This window comes from Pseudonaja textilis, chromosome 1 (genome assembly GCF_049901715.1).
Source record: "Pseudonaja textilis isolate UNSWEBS1 chromosome 1, rPseTex1.2, whole genome shotgun sequence".
NCBI lineage: Eukaryota > Metazoa > Chordata > Lepidosauria > Squamata > Elapidae > Pseudonaja > Pseudonaja textilis.
In genome coordinates this window covers 18,435,267-18,453,837 of record NC_141990.1, presented here as the reverse complement: position 1 = coordinate 18,453,837, position 18,571 = coordinate 18,435,267, and the positions used below count along the sequence as shown (strand labels likewise).

General features: G+C 41.1%; 1 protein-coding gene across 1 annotated transcript; it reads left to right on the top strand.

Moving 5' to 3' along the window:
* The first annotated feature begins 1,289 nt into the window (after positions 1-1,289).
* LOC148127512 (uncharacterized) lies at positions 1,290-7,340 on the top strand. Its single transcript, XM_087927111.1, has 2 exons — positions 1,290-1,411; positions 4,306-7,340. Exon 2 carries the CDS (start codon positions 4,508-4,510, stop codon positions 5,693-5,695), a length of 1,188 nt encoding a protein of 395 aa, XP_087783237.1. The 5' UTR covers positions 1,290-1,411; positions 4,306-4,507; the 3' UTR covers positions 5,696-7,340.
* The last annotated feature ends 11,231 nt before the right edge of the window (positions 7,341-18,571 follow it).

Genomic DNA, 18,571 nt, shown 5'->3' with positions numbered 1-18,571 from the left:
CATTAAACCATCTTTCCAAACAGCCTCCATATTCCCAGTGTCTTTTCCCCCACTTGGAACTGAACCTAGAAGGATAGTTCTTCCAACAGCACTTTGTGATTTATCACATTTTTTCATATTTAGGACCGTTGCGGCAGCTCCATGGTCACATGATCAAAATTCAGAGGCCTGGCAACTGACTCCTATTTATGACGGTTGCAGTGTCCCGTGGTCATGTGATCCCCTTTTGTGACCTTCTGACAAGCAAAGTCAAGGGGGAAGCCAGGTTCGCTTAACACAAGGGTGTCAAACTGGCAGCCCACAGGCTGGATGCATCACACGCTGCAGGCCACGCCCACTCCAGCTCAGCGAATGGGGAAAAAGCATCGTAAAACACCACGTGACGGCAATGTGACGTCACAAATTTGACACCCATGACTTAACAACAGTGTTGCTCATTTAAGAACTGTAGCGACTCACTTAACAACTGTGGCAAAAAAGATCGTAAAATGGGGTAAATTCACTTCACCACTGTCTCGCTTAGCAACAGAAATTTTTGGACTCTGGTGGTCGTAAGTGGCGGTTACCTGTGTAGAATTCCCACCCAGGGCAACTTAATGGATGACCATCTTTCTATAGGGACAATCAAGAAAATGGCCCAGTGATGCTGGTGTTTTCAATCAGAATCTTGCAGATGTGTTTGAAGGCAGGGGTGGGATTCAAATTTCTTAACAACCGGTTCTGTGGGCGTGCCCTAATTTGTGGGTGTGGCTTGGTGGTCATGTGACTGGCTGGGCATGGCTTATATGTAAATATTGTAAATGTTTATGTAAATATTGAATTTTTTTATTAATAAAAGAGCAACTTTTACCCAAAACGAGGCAAAGCAGGCAGGCAAATTGAGTTGCTTGCAGAATCACAGAGTCACTCGCAGATCTAACTTTCTGCAATCTGCTGCCTGAGTCTGCACTGAAAAATAGAAGCTTCAGTCCAAAGGAAGATTCAGCTCCACTCTTAGGCCAGTGGTGTGAATTGCCGGTTCTCCAAACTGTGCAGAATTGTAACAACCGGTTCTATAGAACTGGTCCGAACCGGTAGAATCCCACCCCTGTTTGAAGGGCAAGTCCCTGAAGGCTTAGTTGGGAATTCTAGAAGTGCTGTTCCAGCAGATGTGAAGTGTATCTGATTGGGAAAGTTTAATATTATCTATCCATTTATTGGACTGATTCCAGAGAACAAATGGCTCAGTCATATGACCAGTAATGAAAGGTTGTGTGTGTGTGTGTGTGTGTGTGTGTGTCCCAAAGGTACTTTTTCAAGAGGCAACTGGACTTTCTGGTTTTTCTTTGAAGGCGTTTCTCTTCTCATCCAAGAAGCTTTTTCAGCTCTGAAGACAACCATGACCTGGATGACTGAGAATCTCCATAGACATGTATGTACACGTGTGTGTGTGTGTGTTTATGGCTCCTGACAACTGCCTGGATTAGTCCTTGCCATTTTCTTGGCATGGTTTTCCAGACATGATTTGTCATTGCTGTTGAGGTAATTCCCCGTTAGGAGAATGAGCACATACTGGAAGACGTATTGAGAGAAGTGTTGAGCACAGCACACAGATACACTGTACAGTAAATGTAGGATTTTACTTCCAGAATGACAGATTTAGCCTGCAATACTGCATTCTAACCACTGCACCACCACGGTTCTTAAGGTTAACCTTGTTAACCAAGGTTAGCCAAGGCTAACATTCACTGTCTCCCATTTTATAATCTGGTGCCTTAACCACTGCACTAAAATGTCTCTCCAATAAAAACTAGGAAGATGGTAAACTATGGCTTTTACTCTTGGTTTGCCAGATGCCATCCTGACTATACCCATAATAGCATGTTGGCTCTCCCTCTTTGCTTCCAAATTCTATCCTGGCTTTATGTTGGACCAAACTCTTCCAGATGTATCTGGTTCCCTTTATTTCTAGCTATCCTCTGCTATCTGGTTCAGTTTAGATGTTCTCAAAGGTCACATTTTCAGAGTTCATGCTCATATAGAACCCATCAGTCGATCAGGTTGGCCATTACCTGTATCAAAATAATAGCTATGTTTGAAAGCACACCAACCATGGTTAATAAAATAATAATTTAATAAAATAGCTCAGTTGTCTGGGTTCATACCAACACATGGGCTGCGTTTGCACGATATTTATTATTTATTTACATCCCACCTTTATTATTTTGTACAAATAAGTTATAACTAAAGGCAGTGAATATATCCAACATGAGAACAACCCTGTGAGATGTTCTGCTGAGAAAGAATGACTGATCCACAGTCACCGAGTGGGTTTTCATGGCCAAGGCAGGTCTTGAACTCATTGCCTCTTGCTTTCTAGCCTGATGCTTTAACCAATAGACCGAACTAGCTCTCATGGCACACTAATGCAATGAGACAGTAAAAAAAACCCACATCTGAATAGCATTTTATGTGAACCCAGGGAGTAGGGTAGGGTAGAGTAGAGTAGAGTAGGGTAGAGTAGGGTAGAGTGTAGTTTAGAAAGCTTTTGGGCACCAGGAACCGGTTCCATGGAGATAGGTTTTTCCAGGGACCAGAAGGGGTGTTGTTTTGCATGCTTGTGTGAATACCATGGACGGGGCTTCACTTGTTTGTGTGGCCTGGCTGCTGGTATGCCGTGGACCAGTGCCAGCCCACAGACTGGGGATTGGGGATCCCTGGTGTAGCGTGTGGAATGGAATGGGGTGGAGTGGAATGGAATGGAAGAGAAGAGAAGAGAAGAGAAGAGAAGAGAAGAGAAGAGAAGAGAAGAGAAGAGAAGAGAAGAGAAGAGGTTTTATTGGCCAAGTGTGGTTGGACACACAAGGAATTTATCTTCAGCACAGAAGCACTCATTAGCTCTGTAGGAAAGTCAAATTTCCCTTAAATTGTATTTACGTCATTGTGACTTGCATCCTTGGATTTCCCTGATGGAGCCACATCTAAGTCCATCCTTCTTAGGTTTCTAAATTAATGAGGGTCAATCTTAATTTGTTTATTAAGTTAGCTCAAAAATATACAGACTTTTAAACTTCACCCTGGGGAAGAGCATGTTCAAAGGAAAGAAAGAGCATGTTCAAAGGAGGAGAAAAAATGATTAAAATTCCTTAAGAGATCCTACTTGGCAATGAGTTAGGAACTTAAAACTGTAGGGTCTCCTGCTTGGGTAGCGGGTTGGACTAGATGACCTACAAGGTCCTTTCCAACTCTATTAATCTATTATAGTTATAGTCATAAGCCCAGAACCTGAGCAAAACATATCCTTACCCTTCCCTGATGGTCTTGTTTACAATTTTGTCTGATGGAAGAGTTCTGTGGGACCAGAAAAGTCATGCATTACTTCTCCAATTTGCCTTTGGAAGGACATCCAAATTTTACAATCGGTTTTGTCATATTTTATCAGTGATGTTTTTAAAAAAGCACAGCTTTAATGATTTCTCACATGTCAGGGATTCCCAGTAGAACCTGCCCTTTCCAAGGATACTACCTAAAGCCAGAAGCCCTCTTTAAAATCTTTTGTTTATTAATATCTGATTCTTCGCATTTGGATAAGCTCTTTGAAAATCTATCCTAAATTAATGAGGGTCAATCTTAATTTGTTTATTTTGCTCAAAAATATGACAGACTTTTAAACTTCACCCTGGGGAAGAGCATGTTCAAAGGAAAGAAAGAAGTGAGGAGGAGAAAAAAATGATTAAAATTCCTTAAGAGATCCTACTTGGCAATGAGTTAGGAACTTAAAACTGTAGGGTCTCCTGCTTGGGTAGTGGGTTGGACTAGATGACCTACAAGGTCCTTTCCAACTTTATTAATCTATTATAGTTATAGTCATAAGCCCAGAACCTGAGCAAAACATATCCTTACCCTTCCTTGATGGTCTTGTTTACAATTTTGTCTGATGGAAGAGTTCTGTGGGACCAGAAAAGTCATGCATTACTTCTCCAATTTGCCTTTGGAAGGACATCCAAATTTTACAATCGGTTTTGTCATATTTTATCAGTGATGTTTTTAAAAAAGCACAGCTTTAATGATTTCTCACATGTCAGGGATTCCCAGTAGAACCTGTCCTTTCCAAGGATACTACCTAAAGCCAGAAGCCCTCTTTAAAATCTTTTGTTTATTAATATCTGATTCTTCGCATTTAGATAAGCTTTGAAAATCTATCCACTTATTGTTTGCTCCTTATCTTATGCATTATTTTAATCTGCTAGCAGTTATTAACAAACACTTGTTTTATTGTATTAATTGCAGCATTGCTAATTAGATTTTATTTTGCTTTAATCTCAGCCGATCAGCAGAACGATAGCCTGAGCAGAATTCCAGCTGAAATTGACTTCAGTGTAAGAGAAAAACAATGCATAAAATTCAGGGTGAGATCCCAAGATTTATTTATATATCTATACATACAGTAAAGGAAATCAAAACCCTGATTGTTCTTTGGAAGGACAGATACTGATGCGGAAAATACAAACAAATTGAAGGAGCCCCTATGGGATCACCACTGTCACCCGTCATTGCAAACCTGTTCATGGAAGAATTCGAATCGAGAGCCCTGGCCAATGCCATCCACAAACCCAAACTATGGTTAAGATACATCGATGACACATTTGTGATTTGGCCCCATGGAAAAGAAAACCTAAACCATTTCCTAACACACCTAAACAGCACACACCCCAAAATCAAGTTCACCATGGAAACAGAAACAAACAAACAACTACCATTTCTAGATGTACTAATCTACAAAAAAACAGATGGCACACTAGGACACACCGTACACCAGAAGAAAACACACACTAACCGCTACCTCAATGCCCAATTCCACCACCATCCAGCACAGATAAACTCTGTGGCTAAAACACTAATTGCTAGAACCAAACGCCTGGCAGACAAGACACACATTAAGACTGAACTATGCACCCTGACTAAAGTACTGACAGCCAACGGCTTCCACAAAAGCAAAATCACCAGCTTGATCCACAAAAACACATTGAGACATAATAGAGACCCAGAAGATGAACAGACCTATGGAACAGCTGTCCTGCCCTACATAAGAGGTACTACAGACAAAATTAGTAAGATACTACACAGACATCGCATCAAGACTGCCTTCAAAACAGAGAGAAAAATAGCAGCCATCCTTAGAAACCCCAAAGATAAAACTGACCTGGAAAACCAAGGCATATACGAAGTCCCCTGTGCATCATGCCTGGCCACATACATTGGACAGACCAATAGAAGAATAAGTACCCACCTGGATGAACATAAAAATGCAGTAAAAAAGCTGGAACACACTTCCTCACTAGTCCAACACATGGAAGCCACAGGTCATAGCATCAACTTCAATGGCACCAAAACCCTAGCCACTATAGAAAACCCCAGCCACAGAATCATCAGAGAAGCCATAGAGATTGAAAAAAGACCAGAAAGCATGAATAGAAGAGATGATTCCACCAGACTGTCAATCATTTGGAAGCCTGCACTCACCAACAAAAAAATCTCCACACCACAAGCCAGGCAAACACCTGGGCACAGACAGATCCCCCCTGATACCTCCAGCTCAAACACACCCCAACCAGGCACCCAGATGAAACCTAGTTTCCTAACTAATGATAGCCGTCCATTTACCCGGAGCCAAGTTGCACTAAAGGCCTCCAATAAAGCAACACAATGTTGCTAGCCAATCAAGATACAAAAAGAGCCAAAAAACAGACAGAAGATATTAGAAACACCAATCAAGCAGAACACAGCAAACTCCAAGACCAATAAACACAGAACAAGACTCTCAACCAATCAAGGTGAAGAAAAAACCATTCTGGTACAGCAATAGGCTGCCCCAAATTTAAATCTGAAACCACTATAAAAGCCTGACTCTTGCCATATATATATATGTATATGTATATGTATATGTATATGTATGTATGTATGTATGTATGTATATATTTGTTTTCTGAGGTTCTCGCGGGTATTTGTATGTGGATCTTTGGTTGTTCAGGTTTTCTCCTGCGTAAGATTCGCAGTATCTAGGCAACGTTTCGATGAAGTCTCATTCATCATCTTCAGGCTTCTGTCTTCAGCTCTGTGCTTTTCAGAGTGATATATATATATCTCAAAAATAAGGCAAGGTTGGAAAATTTGTGGCCCTCCACATTGTTGAACCATCACGACCAACATCTCCAACTACTTTGACTATACAGCAGATGCTGAGAACTCCAGTTCAGCTCTCCAGAAACATCTGGAGAGCTATGAGTTTTCTTCTCCTTGGCAAAGGAGTGATGTCACCCTTTTTTTTGAGTGTCCAAAGATTTCTGGCTGGCAGTTCCTGGAGATGACATGTTAAATCAGATGGAATTTTTGATCTTTTCTAACAGGGTCATTATGTAAACAGCTCCCATGACTAACCCACGACAGTGCTAGATAAGGGTTGGTGGTCTGTAATATTTTTGCATGTCAGTTGTGGTATTGTTCCATAAAACATTTTTACCCAGTCAATACTAAAAGAGGCCCTGCCTTATGAAGGGGGAGGAGGAAAAAAGTAGCATTCTGTATTGAAAGAACCTGTCTGTGGAATATGTTTTACTTGAAAAACATATAATCAAACGTCTTTTGGCATAAAGATTGAGAGGAAGAAAAATAGTAAAATTCTTATTAGTTTCCTTTCTAGCAGGAAGGACAAAGCCACAAGTTCCCTTGCTGCTCTTCTCTGGCTGAGGTGTGAGATCAACATTGTTAGGAATGATAGTCACCTAACAGTTGGGTTGGAAATATATAAACCAGGATAGTTATTTAATACTGTATCTTTAAGAAAATGCTGTAATTGTGATTGGCTGAGGTTCTTCTGATGGCCATAAGATGGAGCCAGAAACCTGGTTTCTTTCTTCTTGCATTTCTTGTTTTGCCGTTTTGCCTGATTGTCATTCTGCTTGGATTGCTGTGAGTCTTGCAACTGTTAGCAAACTCTGTTTACTGAACTTTGTTTATGATACTTGACTTCGTTTTTGGATTATCCCTGGACTGATACTAACCGCTTTAACCATGTATGATTTGGACTGTTTGTTGGACTTGGTTTACCCATTTACTGGAAGTAAAACCTACATTTTACTATTCAGTGTATCTGTATGCTGGTTGACATCACTCTCTCTACGTTTCCCTGAGTGCAATCATTCTCCTAATGGGGAATACAGCAACAAACATTAGCTGTAATGTCAAGCTAGTCTTCTTTGGGGGGAGAAGTTGTCATTTCCCATTGGTTATGATCCCACCAATCTACTCACCTTGCCAATGGATGAGGCCAGATACATTGCCTTTCGACAATGTAGACCCAGGACAATTTTTGATTGGAGCAGAGCAATTCTCTAAGCGATGGTTGGGGTCAGGTTGTTCTACAGGTCTGCTGTGCTCTACCAGGAAAGCAGGAAGTGGAGCTTCCAACCCATTGATTTTAAAGCATTGGGCCCAAAGGATCTGGCTGGAGTCCAAAGGCATCAAGAAGCCTCCTGCTGAATCCTGCAGGAGCATCATTTAATCAGTTCCCTTTCTAGTTAACAACAAGGTGGCAACCTTGATATCACTAGAAAGGAGAAAACACACCAGAAATACCCTCTCATTACCAAGGAGGGCAAAGAACCACATAGGTTTGCGCACCTTGCATGAATGCTAATTTCTAGCCATGTGAGATGGGGAGGGGAGGATGAGCTGGAAGAGAGGGAAATGCTGTAATTTTTGAAAATGTTTTTTTTTAATCAGGGAAGATTGTGCCCAGTGACTTATGTTCAGTAGGCTGGATAATTTTCTGCTTTCCGTAGATAAGTCTTTTCAAGCTCATTTCTCTCCTCTGACTGTACACAATCTTTGTGGGAGAATTAAGGTGGTTCAGAGTAGTCTGAGTACACCAGAAACCTCAGGGATAGTCTACAGCTTACACATGTTCAAAACACTTGTTTAAAAAAAAAACACCAAAGGAAGATCCATAAAATGCCCATTAAGGACTGAACATCCTCAATAGTCAAAACAAACAAACAAACAAACAAACCACTGTGTTTATTATGGAGAAGGAGTGAAAACCTGATTAAAAGAAAATGAAAAGGGTTTTTTTTCATATTGTTGCAAGTCCCATGTCTTAATTAATATAACCTTAGTTTTGCTGAGAATCTCAAGGTGAAAAAAGATAGGCTACCTTCTAACAGGTCTACAAGCGATTGCTTATGTGCCATCAAGGTTTTTTTGACTCCTAGCAACTGCATAGATATTCTCCATAACAATCTGTCCCTAGCCTGGTCTTTCAATGTTTCCCCCATTGTCACTGTAATCGAGTCCATCTTGCTCCTAGTTGTCCTTTTCTTCTCTTTCCTTCCATCTTTCCCAGCATTAAGAGTCTTCTCCAAAGAGTTAGAACTTGACAAACAGTAATGTGTCTGAAAATAGAATAATTTGAACCTGCTCCAAGTAGTTAGGGTACCACTAAAGAAACTATGAGTCACTGGGACCCTTGCTTCAAGGATGCTACACAGATCCAAAATTAAAACACCAACATGGTTGAACACTTAGTTTTATACAAAAAAGACCATTGTTCCTTTAACATTCCTTTAACTTGGGAACATTTCCAATGATTATCTTTGAGTAGCCCTGATGGAAAAAAAAGGAGATGGTAGAACAAAGTAAAAAAAAAAAGAAAGATTGATGATGAGTTTGAGTTCTAATGCCAGAATTGCTGAATTTTCAGATGGGTGTCTTTTTTTTTAAAAAATGCAATAATCCTCCCTCTAAATCTCTGGGAAATAGATTGGCTTTCTTCTACCCAAATGTATAGGATCTATGGACTTTGAGGCATTTGGTCATCTCCTTTTAAGGTCTATATGACTGCAAAAATTCTTTGTGCTGTCTAAACCCACATTCCTGGCAGGAATACCATCTTGTGCCAAAAAAACCCAAAACCTTTGGCTTCTGGGAAACTGAGGCAGTCTCAGCAGGCAAAGTTGCTTTTGAAATTCAATGAGCTGATGGCATGAGTGACACTGCAGTTCCTTAAAATAGTAATGTTGTTCAGCAAGACTGCATGGGGAACAGCAAAAGGAGATCCAAGAGACAACGTCCATACCTGAACAGATTTCACCTCAAGGGGCATCGGGCAGGATTTGAAACAAAGGCTAGCTAGGGTGTCTCTCCCAGCTAACTGCAGCTGAGAACCCAAAGTCGTGGTAAGTTTAGCAGCTGTGTAAGGATTGAGTCTTCCAGTCATTCACAATCCTCCCTGCTCTTCCATCTTTAACCATAGCAGTTTTCTCGACCCCAGGATAAGAAACCTGTGACCTCTCAGATGTTGCTAAACTACAGTACCCAACACACCTCACCATGGGTTATTCTATCTGTGGGTAATTATATTTATCAGCATCTGGGATGATTCATCTTTGTGTTCAACTTGAAAACAGACCCTTCATGTACAACCAATTTCAGAAGGCCTATTTTTCTTCGTTTTTTTTTTAAAAAAGATTCTGCGAGTTGAAGTCCATAAGCCTTAACATTGCCAAGATTAGTCACCCCTGATTTCAGGGCTGCGATACTAATATTTTTACTACTGGTTCTATGGACGAGGCTAGATGGGAGTGGCATGCGACTGGACGGGCGTGGCTTCTTTTTATGCAGCACTCTCCCCATGCTCCATTTTTTGGCCTCCTGGGCCTCAGGGAAGCCTCCTGGGGGGTTGGGGTGTTTTTGCTCCCAGAAGGCTTCCCTGAGACCCAGGAAGGCAAAAAATGGAGTGCAGGAGGGCCACAGCACACACACTCTGCATGCTCCTTTTGCCTCCTGGGCCTCAGAGAAGCCTCCTGGGCAAAGCAGTAAGACAGGGAGGGGGATCCTGGTACAGCTGATTGTTGGAACAGCTGATCGTGGGGAGGAAAAGAAGAAGAAGAAATACCAGTTCAGCCAAACCAGTAGCTGTTTTGTTACTACCAGTTCGGCCGAACGGTAGCATTCTTTACTACCAGTTCACCCAAAATGGGACGAACTGTTAGAATCCCACCACTGCCTGATTTATGTCATAATGTTGTAGTATCCAAACTCAGACAATGAGTCAATTCATTCACCAAGTTAAGTGTTCTGGGTGAACATAACCATAATTTGGGCTGTGGGAGCTACTGAGATTCTATGGATGGTGCTAGATGCTAGCAGCAAACTGCTAGAACACCTATATGGGGCCTCTTGGCTACTGGCATGATCTCATTCCCTATACCTTGGTGAAGTCCCGGACTTTCCGTACTTACAGGTGACCTCATTTTACTAACATCACCACTACCGTGTTTCTCATATAATAAGGCCGGGTCTTATTTATTTTTTTGAGCCCTGAAAAAATGGCTAGGCTGTCTTTTTGGGGGTGACTTAATTCCCCCCCCCCTTGCATCTTCGGGCAGGCAGGCGGCGATGGCTTGGATGTTGATCTCGGCATTGGTGGGGCACTTTGTATCAGGGTCAACGCAGGCAGCACCATATCCGGGTGTGCAACAAAAGTACTTCCTAACGGCAAGCCCCCCCCCCCGCCATTTCCCCCCCATTTCGCATGTTTTAATATAGACCTTAATTTGGGGGGAGGGGCTTAATTTCATTTCATGCCTATAAAACATGCTGGGACTTCCTATTGGGGGAGGCCATATTGTTGGAGAAACAGGGTAGTCTTCAAGATTGGTTGGGAGGTTGTACCAATGTGGTTGAGAGGTTTCACCCACGTGGGATCTATTCTCCAATCCAGATGCTGTATCTATGTTGCCGTTGTCTTCTTGTAAAAACCCTATAAATGTAATAAACACTGCCCAGGCAGTCAGACATCTTGGCACCCTGCACAATGACTGGTCTTTGAAATCCATCAGTGGGCAGGATGAGGTGACACAGTAACTGCCCATTCACATCTTGTCTAATTCATAGTTTGGAACTTAGGGCTGGAAAGGGACCTCAGAGGTCTCGTAGTCCAATCGCCTGCTCAATATCATCCCAGTCAAATGGTTGTCCACTCTATTTTTTAAAACCTCCAGTGATGTTTCTTTGAATAAACCACAATTCCTTGGCTTCACACAGCATGCTAAACTAAGCACTGTAGTTTCAAATTAAAATGTTTGAGTTCATATTATATAGTAAGATAAACATGTTCCACCAGAGCTTAAAGCACATGTGAATTTAGATAGTCCTCTGAGAGTTAATGCTGAGAACCTTTGGAAATATCCTAGAATAACCCAGTCAGTTCACAATCCAAGGGCATCTTCCAAAAGGGGCAGTGGCAATGGAAAGCGTTTAAAACCAAAGTCACAATTGTATCTGCAACCCCGAAATCAAAACTTGCTGTTTTTTGACATGTGTCACAATATAATCACACAGTTGCAACTACCTTCTTGACATTTTGAACAAACCTTGCTGCAAAGGACACACAATATATTTAAGGTACTTATTGCATTGACCTGTGTAGCACAATATATCAGACTGTAAAAAAAAAATATGGCCAAATTTCATTACTGTATGCTAAGTAATCTTCTCTCCCCACCCCAGAATGTTCAAATTTAAATGTAGTCATTGAGAGTTTAATAGCTGACATTTCTGCACCAATAGCTGGTGTGTGTGTGTGTGTGTGTGTGTGTGTGTGTGTGTGTATAAAACTTTGCATAATGTCTTAAAGTCAAGAAGGTACATACACAACAAGCAAGCCTGTAGGATTTATTTTTAGTTTTATTTTTTAGCTTTAGAGAGCTTACTAAATGTAAAATAAATAGCATTTTAAAGAAAATACAAACCCCTGTTTGGAGAAATATTATACAACCACCTATTTTTGGAAGTGCTGCTTTTATAAATTCAATAGCAGGAAATAATTAGACTTGCAACCCAATTATCTAAGAAGAGCAAACTATCCCTCCTTATTATTATTATTATTATTATTATTATTATTATTATTATTATTATTATTATTATCATCATTATTATCATTATTATCATTATTATCATTATTATCATTATTATCATTATTATCATTATTATCATTATTATTATATTGCATAGGGATTGATTACAACAATTGCACCTCAAAATGGGGAGAGTCTATGGGAGTCCAAAAAAGTCCAAAAGGATTGTGGGTTCCACAATCGAAGCTCTGCCCATTTATTGAACTGTAGATAAAGGGAGGGGGGGCTTTGATTGTATGATTGTTGTAACCACCACCCTGACTTTTCTAAGAATAATAGGTCCCTTCCAACTCTGTTATCCTGGTTCAACTCTTATTAACCTAAGAAACCTATCTGATGTGCTGGCTGGCCTTCAGGAATCAATGCTGGAAATGTGAATCACGTGAAGAGAGATATTCTCATGTTAAAACAGCTGGAACATGTAAAACAGCTGGAGGAAAAATGGGGTTCATCCTTTCAGAAAACTTTAAAGTACAATCAAAACAGGGAAGTTTTTCTTTGGGGATTGATGAACAAACAGTTGGAAAAAATACAAAGAACTTTTTTTTTGTACGTGATAACGGCAGCAAAATCATTGTATTCAAAATGATGGAAAAATTCAGTACCATCCATGAAGGACAAGTGGTGGAGGTGGAAATGGAGAAATGGTTGGGAAGATGATAGAACTTGCAGAGAGGCCTGTGATGACTTGGGGCGTGGCACAAAGGCAACACAAGTCAGATAATCAATGAGTCCCTTTATTACTTCAAACTTTGCCCCCAATGTCCAGGTTACCTTCTGGCTGGAGAAAAACTCTCCCAGGAACAGCCTTTGACTGCAGAAAATTACATCCAAAACATGGTCAACACAAACAGCAACTTTAAGTCCAGTCAAGCCAAAATGAGGTAATTAGTTTGTCAGGGCAGGAGCAAGAATTCCAGATGTGCAGGCACAGCAAAACTCACACAGTTGGGAAGACGCCAGGAACAAGATAAGCAAAGACAACACAGGATAGTCATGTTTGCTCCCAGCAGCTGCTGCAGTCAGCATTCAGTTCTTATAAACTTTCATTCCCAGGTGTGGCTAATGAAGGGAATCAGGGCCCTTTGCTCCCCTGAAAGCCATGCAACCCACGTTCCTCCCTGCATGCCCTAGGATGAAGAGGAGTGGGCCTGGATCTTCCTCTGAAGTCCCTCTCCCTTGTTCTATCTCTCCCCTGCTCTGCCAGCTGGACTTTGCCCTTCCCCAGTTTCCTCCACAGCCAATGGAGCCACACTCCCACTCCTTATCAGCTGTTTGGCTTCCTCCTCAGATTCAGACTCTGACAGGGGCATGACAATGCTTATTTGATTTTTAAAAAAGACAAAACAGGTAGTCCTTAACTAACGACCACAATTGAGCCCAAGATTTCTGTTGCTAAGTGAGACATTTGTTAAATGAATTTTGCCCCATTTTATGACCTTTCCTGCCACAGTTATTAAGTGATTCACTGCAGTTGTTAAGTTAGTCACATGGTTGTTAAGTGAATCTAGCTTTCCCATTGACTTTGCTTGTCAGAAGGTCACAAAATGAGATCACGTGACTCCGGGACACGGCAAGCATCAGAAATATGAGTCAATTGCAAAGTGTCTGAATGTTGATCACATGACCGTTGGAATGTCACAATGGTTTTAAGTGTGGAAAACGGTCATAAGTCACTTTTTTGAGTGCTGTTGTAACTTCAAATGGTCACTAAATGAACTGTTATATGTCAAGGACTATCTGTATCTATATTTTATGGCTGACTGGAAAATCCCTTCTAGATATTTTGCATGAAATAGAAAAAATACATGTGTGATTTGATTTTGATTATTATTTTAAAAATTGGATAATAGAAGAAAGTGAGCTTTTTTTCTACTGTAATCATAAAGTTAGGGATAACTTTGTAATTATGTGTGTATATGCTGCAAAGGAAATTGGAAGCTTTTTTTCTGCACTTTTTTCTTTCTCTCTCTCTCTCTTTGTTCTGCATTAGTTTCTTTTGGTTGTTATGTTCTCTATATTTAAGCCATTTAAGCATCCAACTCCAGCAGCCAAACTATGACATAATTAGACTTTTTGTGCTAATTTATTTGGACAAGGCCTTTGACTGGCATATTGGGATATCCTTCAAATTCTGGGTAAGGTCAGGACAAACACCCAAAGAATAAAATTAAGTGTACCTAATATTAATATTTTCTGGCACTGCTCCCAAGGCTGTTTGTAGGAAATATACTATCTTAGGTCATGTAACATGAACAGTGTGGTTAGTTTTACCTTCAACGGAAGGATTGTAGATGTGTATGTGCTAGGTGAATGCAGCCTCTTTGGGTCATTTAGGATCCAATGTATTGTGCAGGTCCAGGAAATGAATTTTTAAAAGGCTTTCTATAACGGAAGCCGTGGCACTAAATCACAAGCTGATCCATTGTGTTTTAGCCTCGTAGGTTGTATGAATCCAGAAAATTGAGTTTGGGCAGGGCTCTGGCACATAAGACACCTTCATTTGTGTGTGTGTGTGTGTGTGTGTGCGTGTGCGTGTGTGTGTGTGTTGTATAGGTATGCATTGCAAACTAGAAGCATCAAGCTGTGCATCCCTAGCATAGAAATGTTCGTCCTTCTGAGCTCATGGTAAAAACCTTTTACTTTCCCCACAACCAATGGGAAGGTGATTCAGGAGGATGTACGCTGGTTACCTAGCAACCACCATGTGCATTTCTCTTCCCATTTTTCTTCCAGCCTGCACGAAAGAACCACAGAACTCGAAGGTGGGAAAGATGCTAGAGCGAGAGAAAGTGTAGAGCTGTAGAAAGAAAGGAGAGGTGAATGAGAGAAAACTGGGGGGGAAATCCTGGATCTGGCAAAATAATTGGATTGAGGAAAGGAGAACAGGAGGGACAAAGAGATTTAAATATTCAGAAGTGCATTGTGGTCTGTGTCAGGCTTCTTGTAAGAGATGACCAGGCTGAGACTGAGGTAGGAGTCAAACGTGTTATTAGTCTTGAGTGCCTTCATGCCCACAAGGTATCTAAGTCCATCCCACTTTGAATTCCATTGACTATTATCTACCACCAATTTGCTTGGATCATTAGTAGTTCAGGTTCTTGTAGAGAGCATGAGCTTGCAATAAACCTTTATATTCATTTGAACTGCCTGGATTTCCTGATTTCCCATGCTTGATACATCTCAATATTTTACATGTGAAAGGGGCTCCCCTTCCCAGCAATGCTATTTATCTACCAAGGGCTGTTTCTGTGTTTCCCCAGAGGAGAACCCACATCCTCAACCTCTTCCCTTATTTATTCTGCCATAAGCATTTTGTGAGCTTTTCAGTAAATGCTAGGAATTAATCTTTTTAATCTTCTCTAATCAAATATTTGGAGGGACTATCGGCGGTGAAACAAGGCCACTGTGGAAGTAAAATTTCTGCAGAAGACAATATTCTGAGAAGCTCGCTATTTTCCTGGCCACGGACTCCCTGCAGTGGTGGGATTCAAAAAAATTTACTACTCCTTCTATGGGCGTAGATTAGTGGGCATTGCGTGGCTTGGTGGGTGTGGCAGGGGAAGGATACTGTAAAATCCCCATTCCTGCCCCACTCCTGGGGGAAGGTTATTGCAAAATCCCATTCCCTCCCCACCCCACTAACCTGCTTTCCAGCTCCGTTCTCCTGTGCAGGGCAACAAAAGAAGACCCAGCCAATCAGTTGGGACTTGGGAGGCAGAGAAGAGATGGGGGCGGGGCCAGTCAGAGATGGTATTTACAGGTTCTCTGAACTACTCAAAATTTTCTCTACCAGTTCTCCAGAACTGGTCAGAACCTGCTGAATACCACCTCTGACTCAAGAACCAAAAGGCCTTTGATAGAGTTTTTACTTTGAAACACACTAGTCATTTTTGATCCTATCTGCCTGTTTGTATATCCACAGGATTACTACAGTGGCTATTAAAAAAAAAAAAAAAACAGAAAGCCTCACCATTTGTGGTGCAAATTCCAGAAAATGTTGAAAAAGACCGTAAAACAGGCACAGAGTTTGTACGGCTTGGCTAATCAAGCAAAATCAAGATGCTTCAATTTATTTTGTAGTAATTACTGCTAGGTAATATTTAACATATGCAAAATGTATTAATCTGTGTTATATGCAAACGTAAGTCCTTTTTGGAGACTTGTTTGTGTGGGCACTGTAAAACATTTCTGTACAACTACTGTTATTCAATGTGGATTATTAATGATTAATTTCACATGTATATATTAATATATTCTCTAAGAGTAACTAGGGGACGCTTTGAAAATTTCAAAACATGATAATTCTACCTGCTCAGAGGCTAAGGAGTGTTTTAGGAGCTCTTTTGAGTGAGAGTGGAAAATGAAGAGAAGACAGAGTTAGAAGGAAGTATGCTTGATAAGGGCATGGTTAGTTTAGTGGACATCCTCCTGGGCACAAGCACCGCACACAGCCAATTTGAGGCTGGGGAGAAAAATGTGTTGCAACAAGCATTTGCTACTACTGATCTAGATTTTTATTGTATTTGTGCCGTAACCTTTTTTCTGTAATTACAAGATCCATTGTAAAATTAAATCTTCTGAAGATTGTATGCATTGGACTTTTTAAAATTACTTTAAAAACTATTACTACTAACCTGCCTTCAATCAAGGACCTGTATACTGCACAAGTCAAAAAGAGGGCTGTGAAAATACTTACAGACCCCTCACATCCCGGACATAAACTGTTTCAACTCCTCTCAAAACGACACTATAGAGCACTGCACATCAGAACAACTAGACACAAGGACAGTTTTTCCCCAAAAGCCATCACTCTGCTAAACAAATAATTCCCTCAACACTGTTCAACTATTACAAAGTCTGCACTACTATTACTGTTAAACTTCTCATCACTCCTTATCGCCCATCCCCTCCCACTTGTGACTGCATGACTGTAACTTTGTCGCTTGTATCCTTACGATTTATATTGACTGTTTCCTAGTATGATTTGATTGCTTATTGTACCCTAGGACTATTATCAAGTGTTGTACCTGATGATTCTTGACTCTTAACGAATGTATCTTTTCTTTTATGTATACTGAGAGCATTTCCACCAAGACAAATTCCTTGTGTGTCCAATCACACTTGGCCAATAAAAGAATTCTAATTCTAAATTAAAGAAGCACTTACGAGTTCATGAACAGTCACTGTAACAGCCACAAATGCATTTCCAGAAGATAGGGGATAGAGATAGAGCCACACTTTTGAAGACAGCAAAGACCACATTTTGGACAGAGAGGACAGCTGGTTTGAAAGAGGGGGTCAAAGAGGCCATCTCTGTCAAAATTGAACGTCCCTTTCTCAACAGAGGGGGAGGGATACAATATCTTCTATTTGCTGTCTACAACACTGTCCTTTCAGCAATTCCAAGAAAGTTCCACACCCTTTTGCACCACTCAGGTGACCCTGAGGACACAGATAAACCTCCAAGTGGCCTCAAGGACTTTCTAAAAGAATGCAAATAACCAGCTGTCTGCAAGGAATGCAAACCCTTCCATTCCCCACTATCCTGTCAGAGCTGAAGAAGCTTCTTGGATGAGAAATGAATGGTCTTCAAAGAAAAATAAGAAAGTTCTGGTGCCTCTTGAAAAAAACACATTTGGGACAACCATGACCTGGATTATTGAGAATCTCCACAGACACAGATAGAGGAGAATCATCCATAGTAGAGATAGGGGTGAGGGTGGATGGTTGGGGATGAGACATAAATGCAACAGCACCTTGGCTTTATTCCAAGGTTATGTTAAATCTCTCCTGGGTTTGCACTTTTGGTGAGGAGAGGAAGGCAGATTCGAGAGTTCTTCTTTCTTGAACCTGGAAACTGGAACATTTGGGAAGAGAATAGCAGGAGACAGTCTGGAACGTTCCAAGGTTCTCACTGGGGATGAATCACCCTGTTAATGGGCCCCTTCCTGCTCGCTCGCTTGTCCTGATTTCGGACAGGCTGTAAATCCAGCCTGAAAATAACCTCCAGCTCGGCTTCAGACCTTGTGAAATATTTATTCCTTGCTCTCTCCCTCTGTGCCTGCCCCAACCACCATTTCCTGCTAAGAGATGATGAAGCAGGAACTAATCGATGCTATTGATCCGGGCAAATCGAGCAGCCGACATCAAAGCTGATGCAGGGGGAAAATCAGTTCAATCCCAGGAGGGATGGGCATTGTTCCCATTCGGGGTACACCCCGCCCCCCTTGTCAATGCTGTCTTGCAGTTTGGCTGCTATTGTCTTTCTTTCTCTCTCTCTCTCTCTCTCTCTCCTCTCTAGTGTTAAATCCCATTCCAGGGCTTTTTGGCTTTATTATAAAGCAGAACACTGGCTTCTTCAGCATTTTCCCATTTCTGGAAGATGCTTCTCCTACAGCCTTGTTAGCTGGTTAACTAGATCAGTTGCTTTCTTTTCCTTGCAAAGCACTGATCAGGGAAGGGTGTCAGGAGGGGAAGAGGAAAAATAGTTAAGATATCAGCCACACTGTGCAAACCCTGCCCGCTTTTATATGCAAAATCAGGTTTTGATTGGATGGACTTGGCAACTACCTTCCATTTAGAACTAATACATTCCCTGTGTTTTTTAAGACAGA

Coding starts and splice junctions, on each gene's coding strand:
- LOC148127512 (XM_087927111.1), top strand. CDS start 4,508: ATGGGATCACCACTGTCACCCGTCATTGCAAACCTGTTCATGGAAGAA.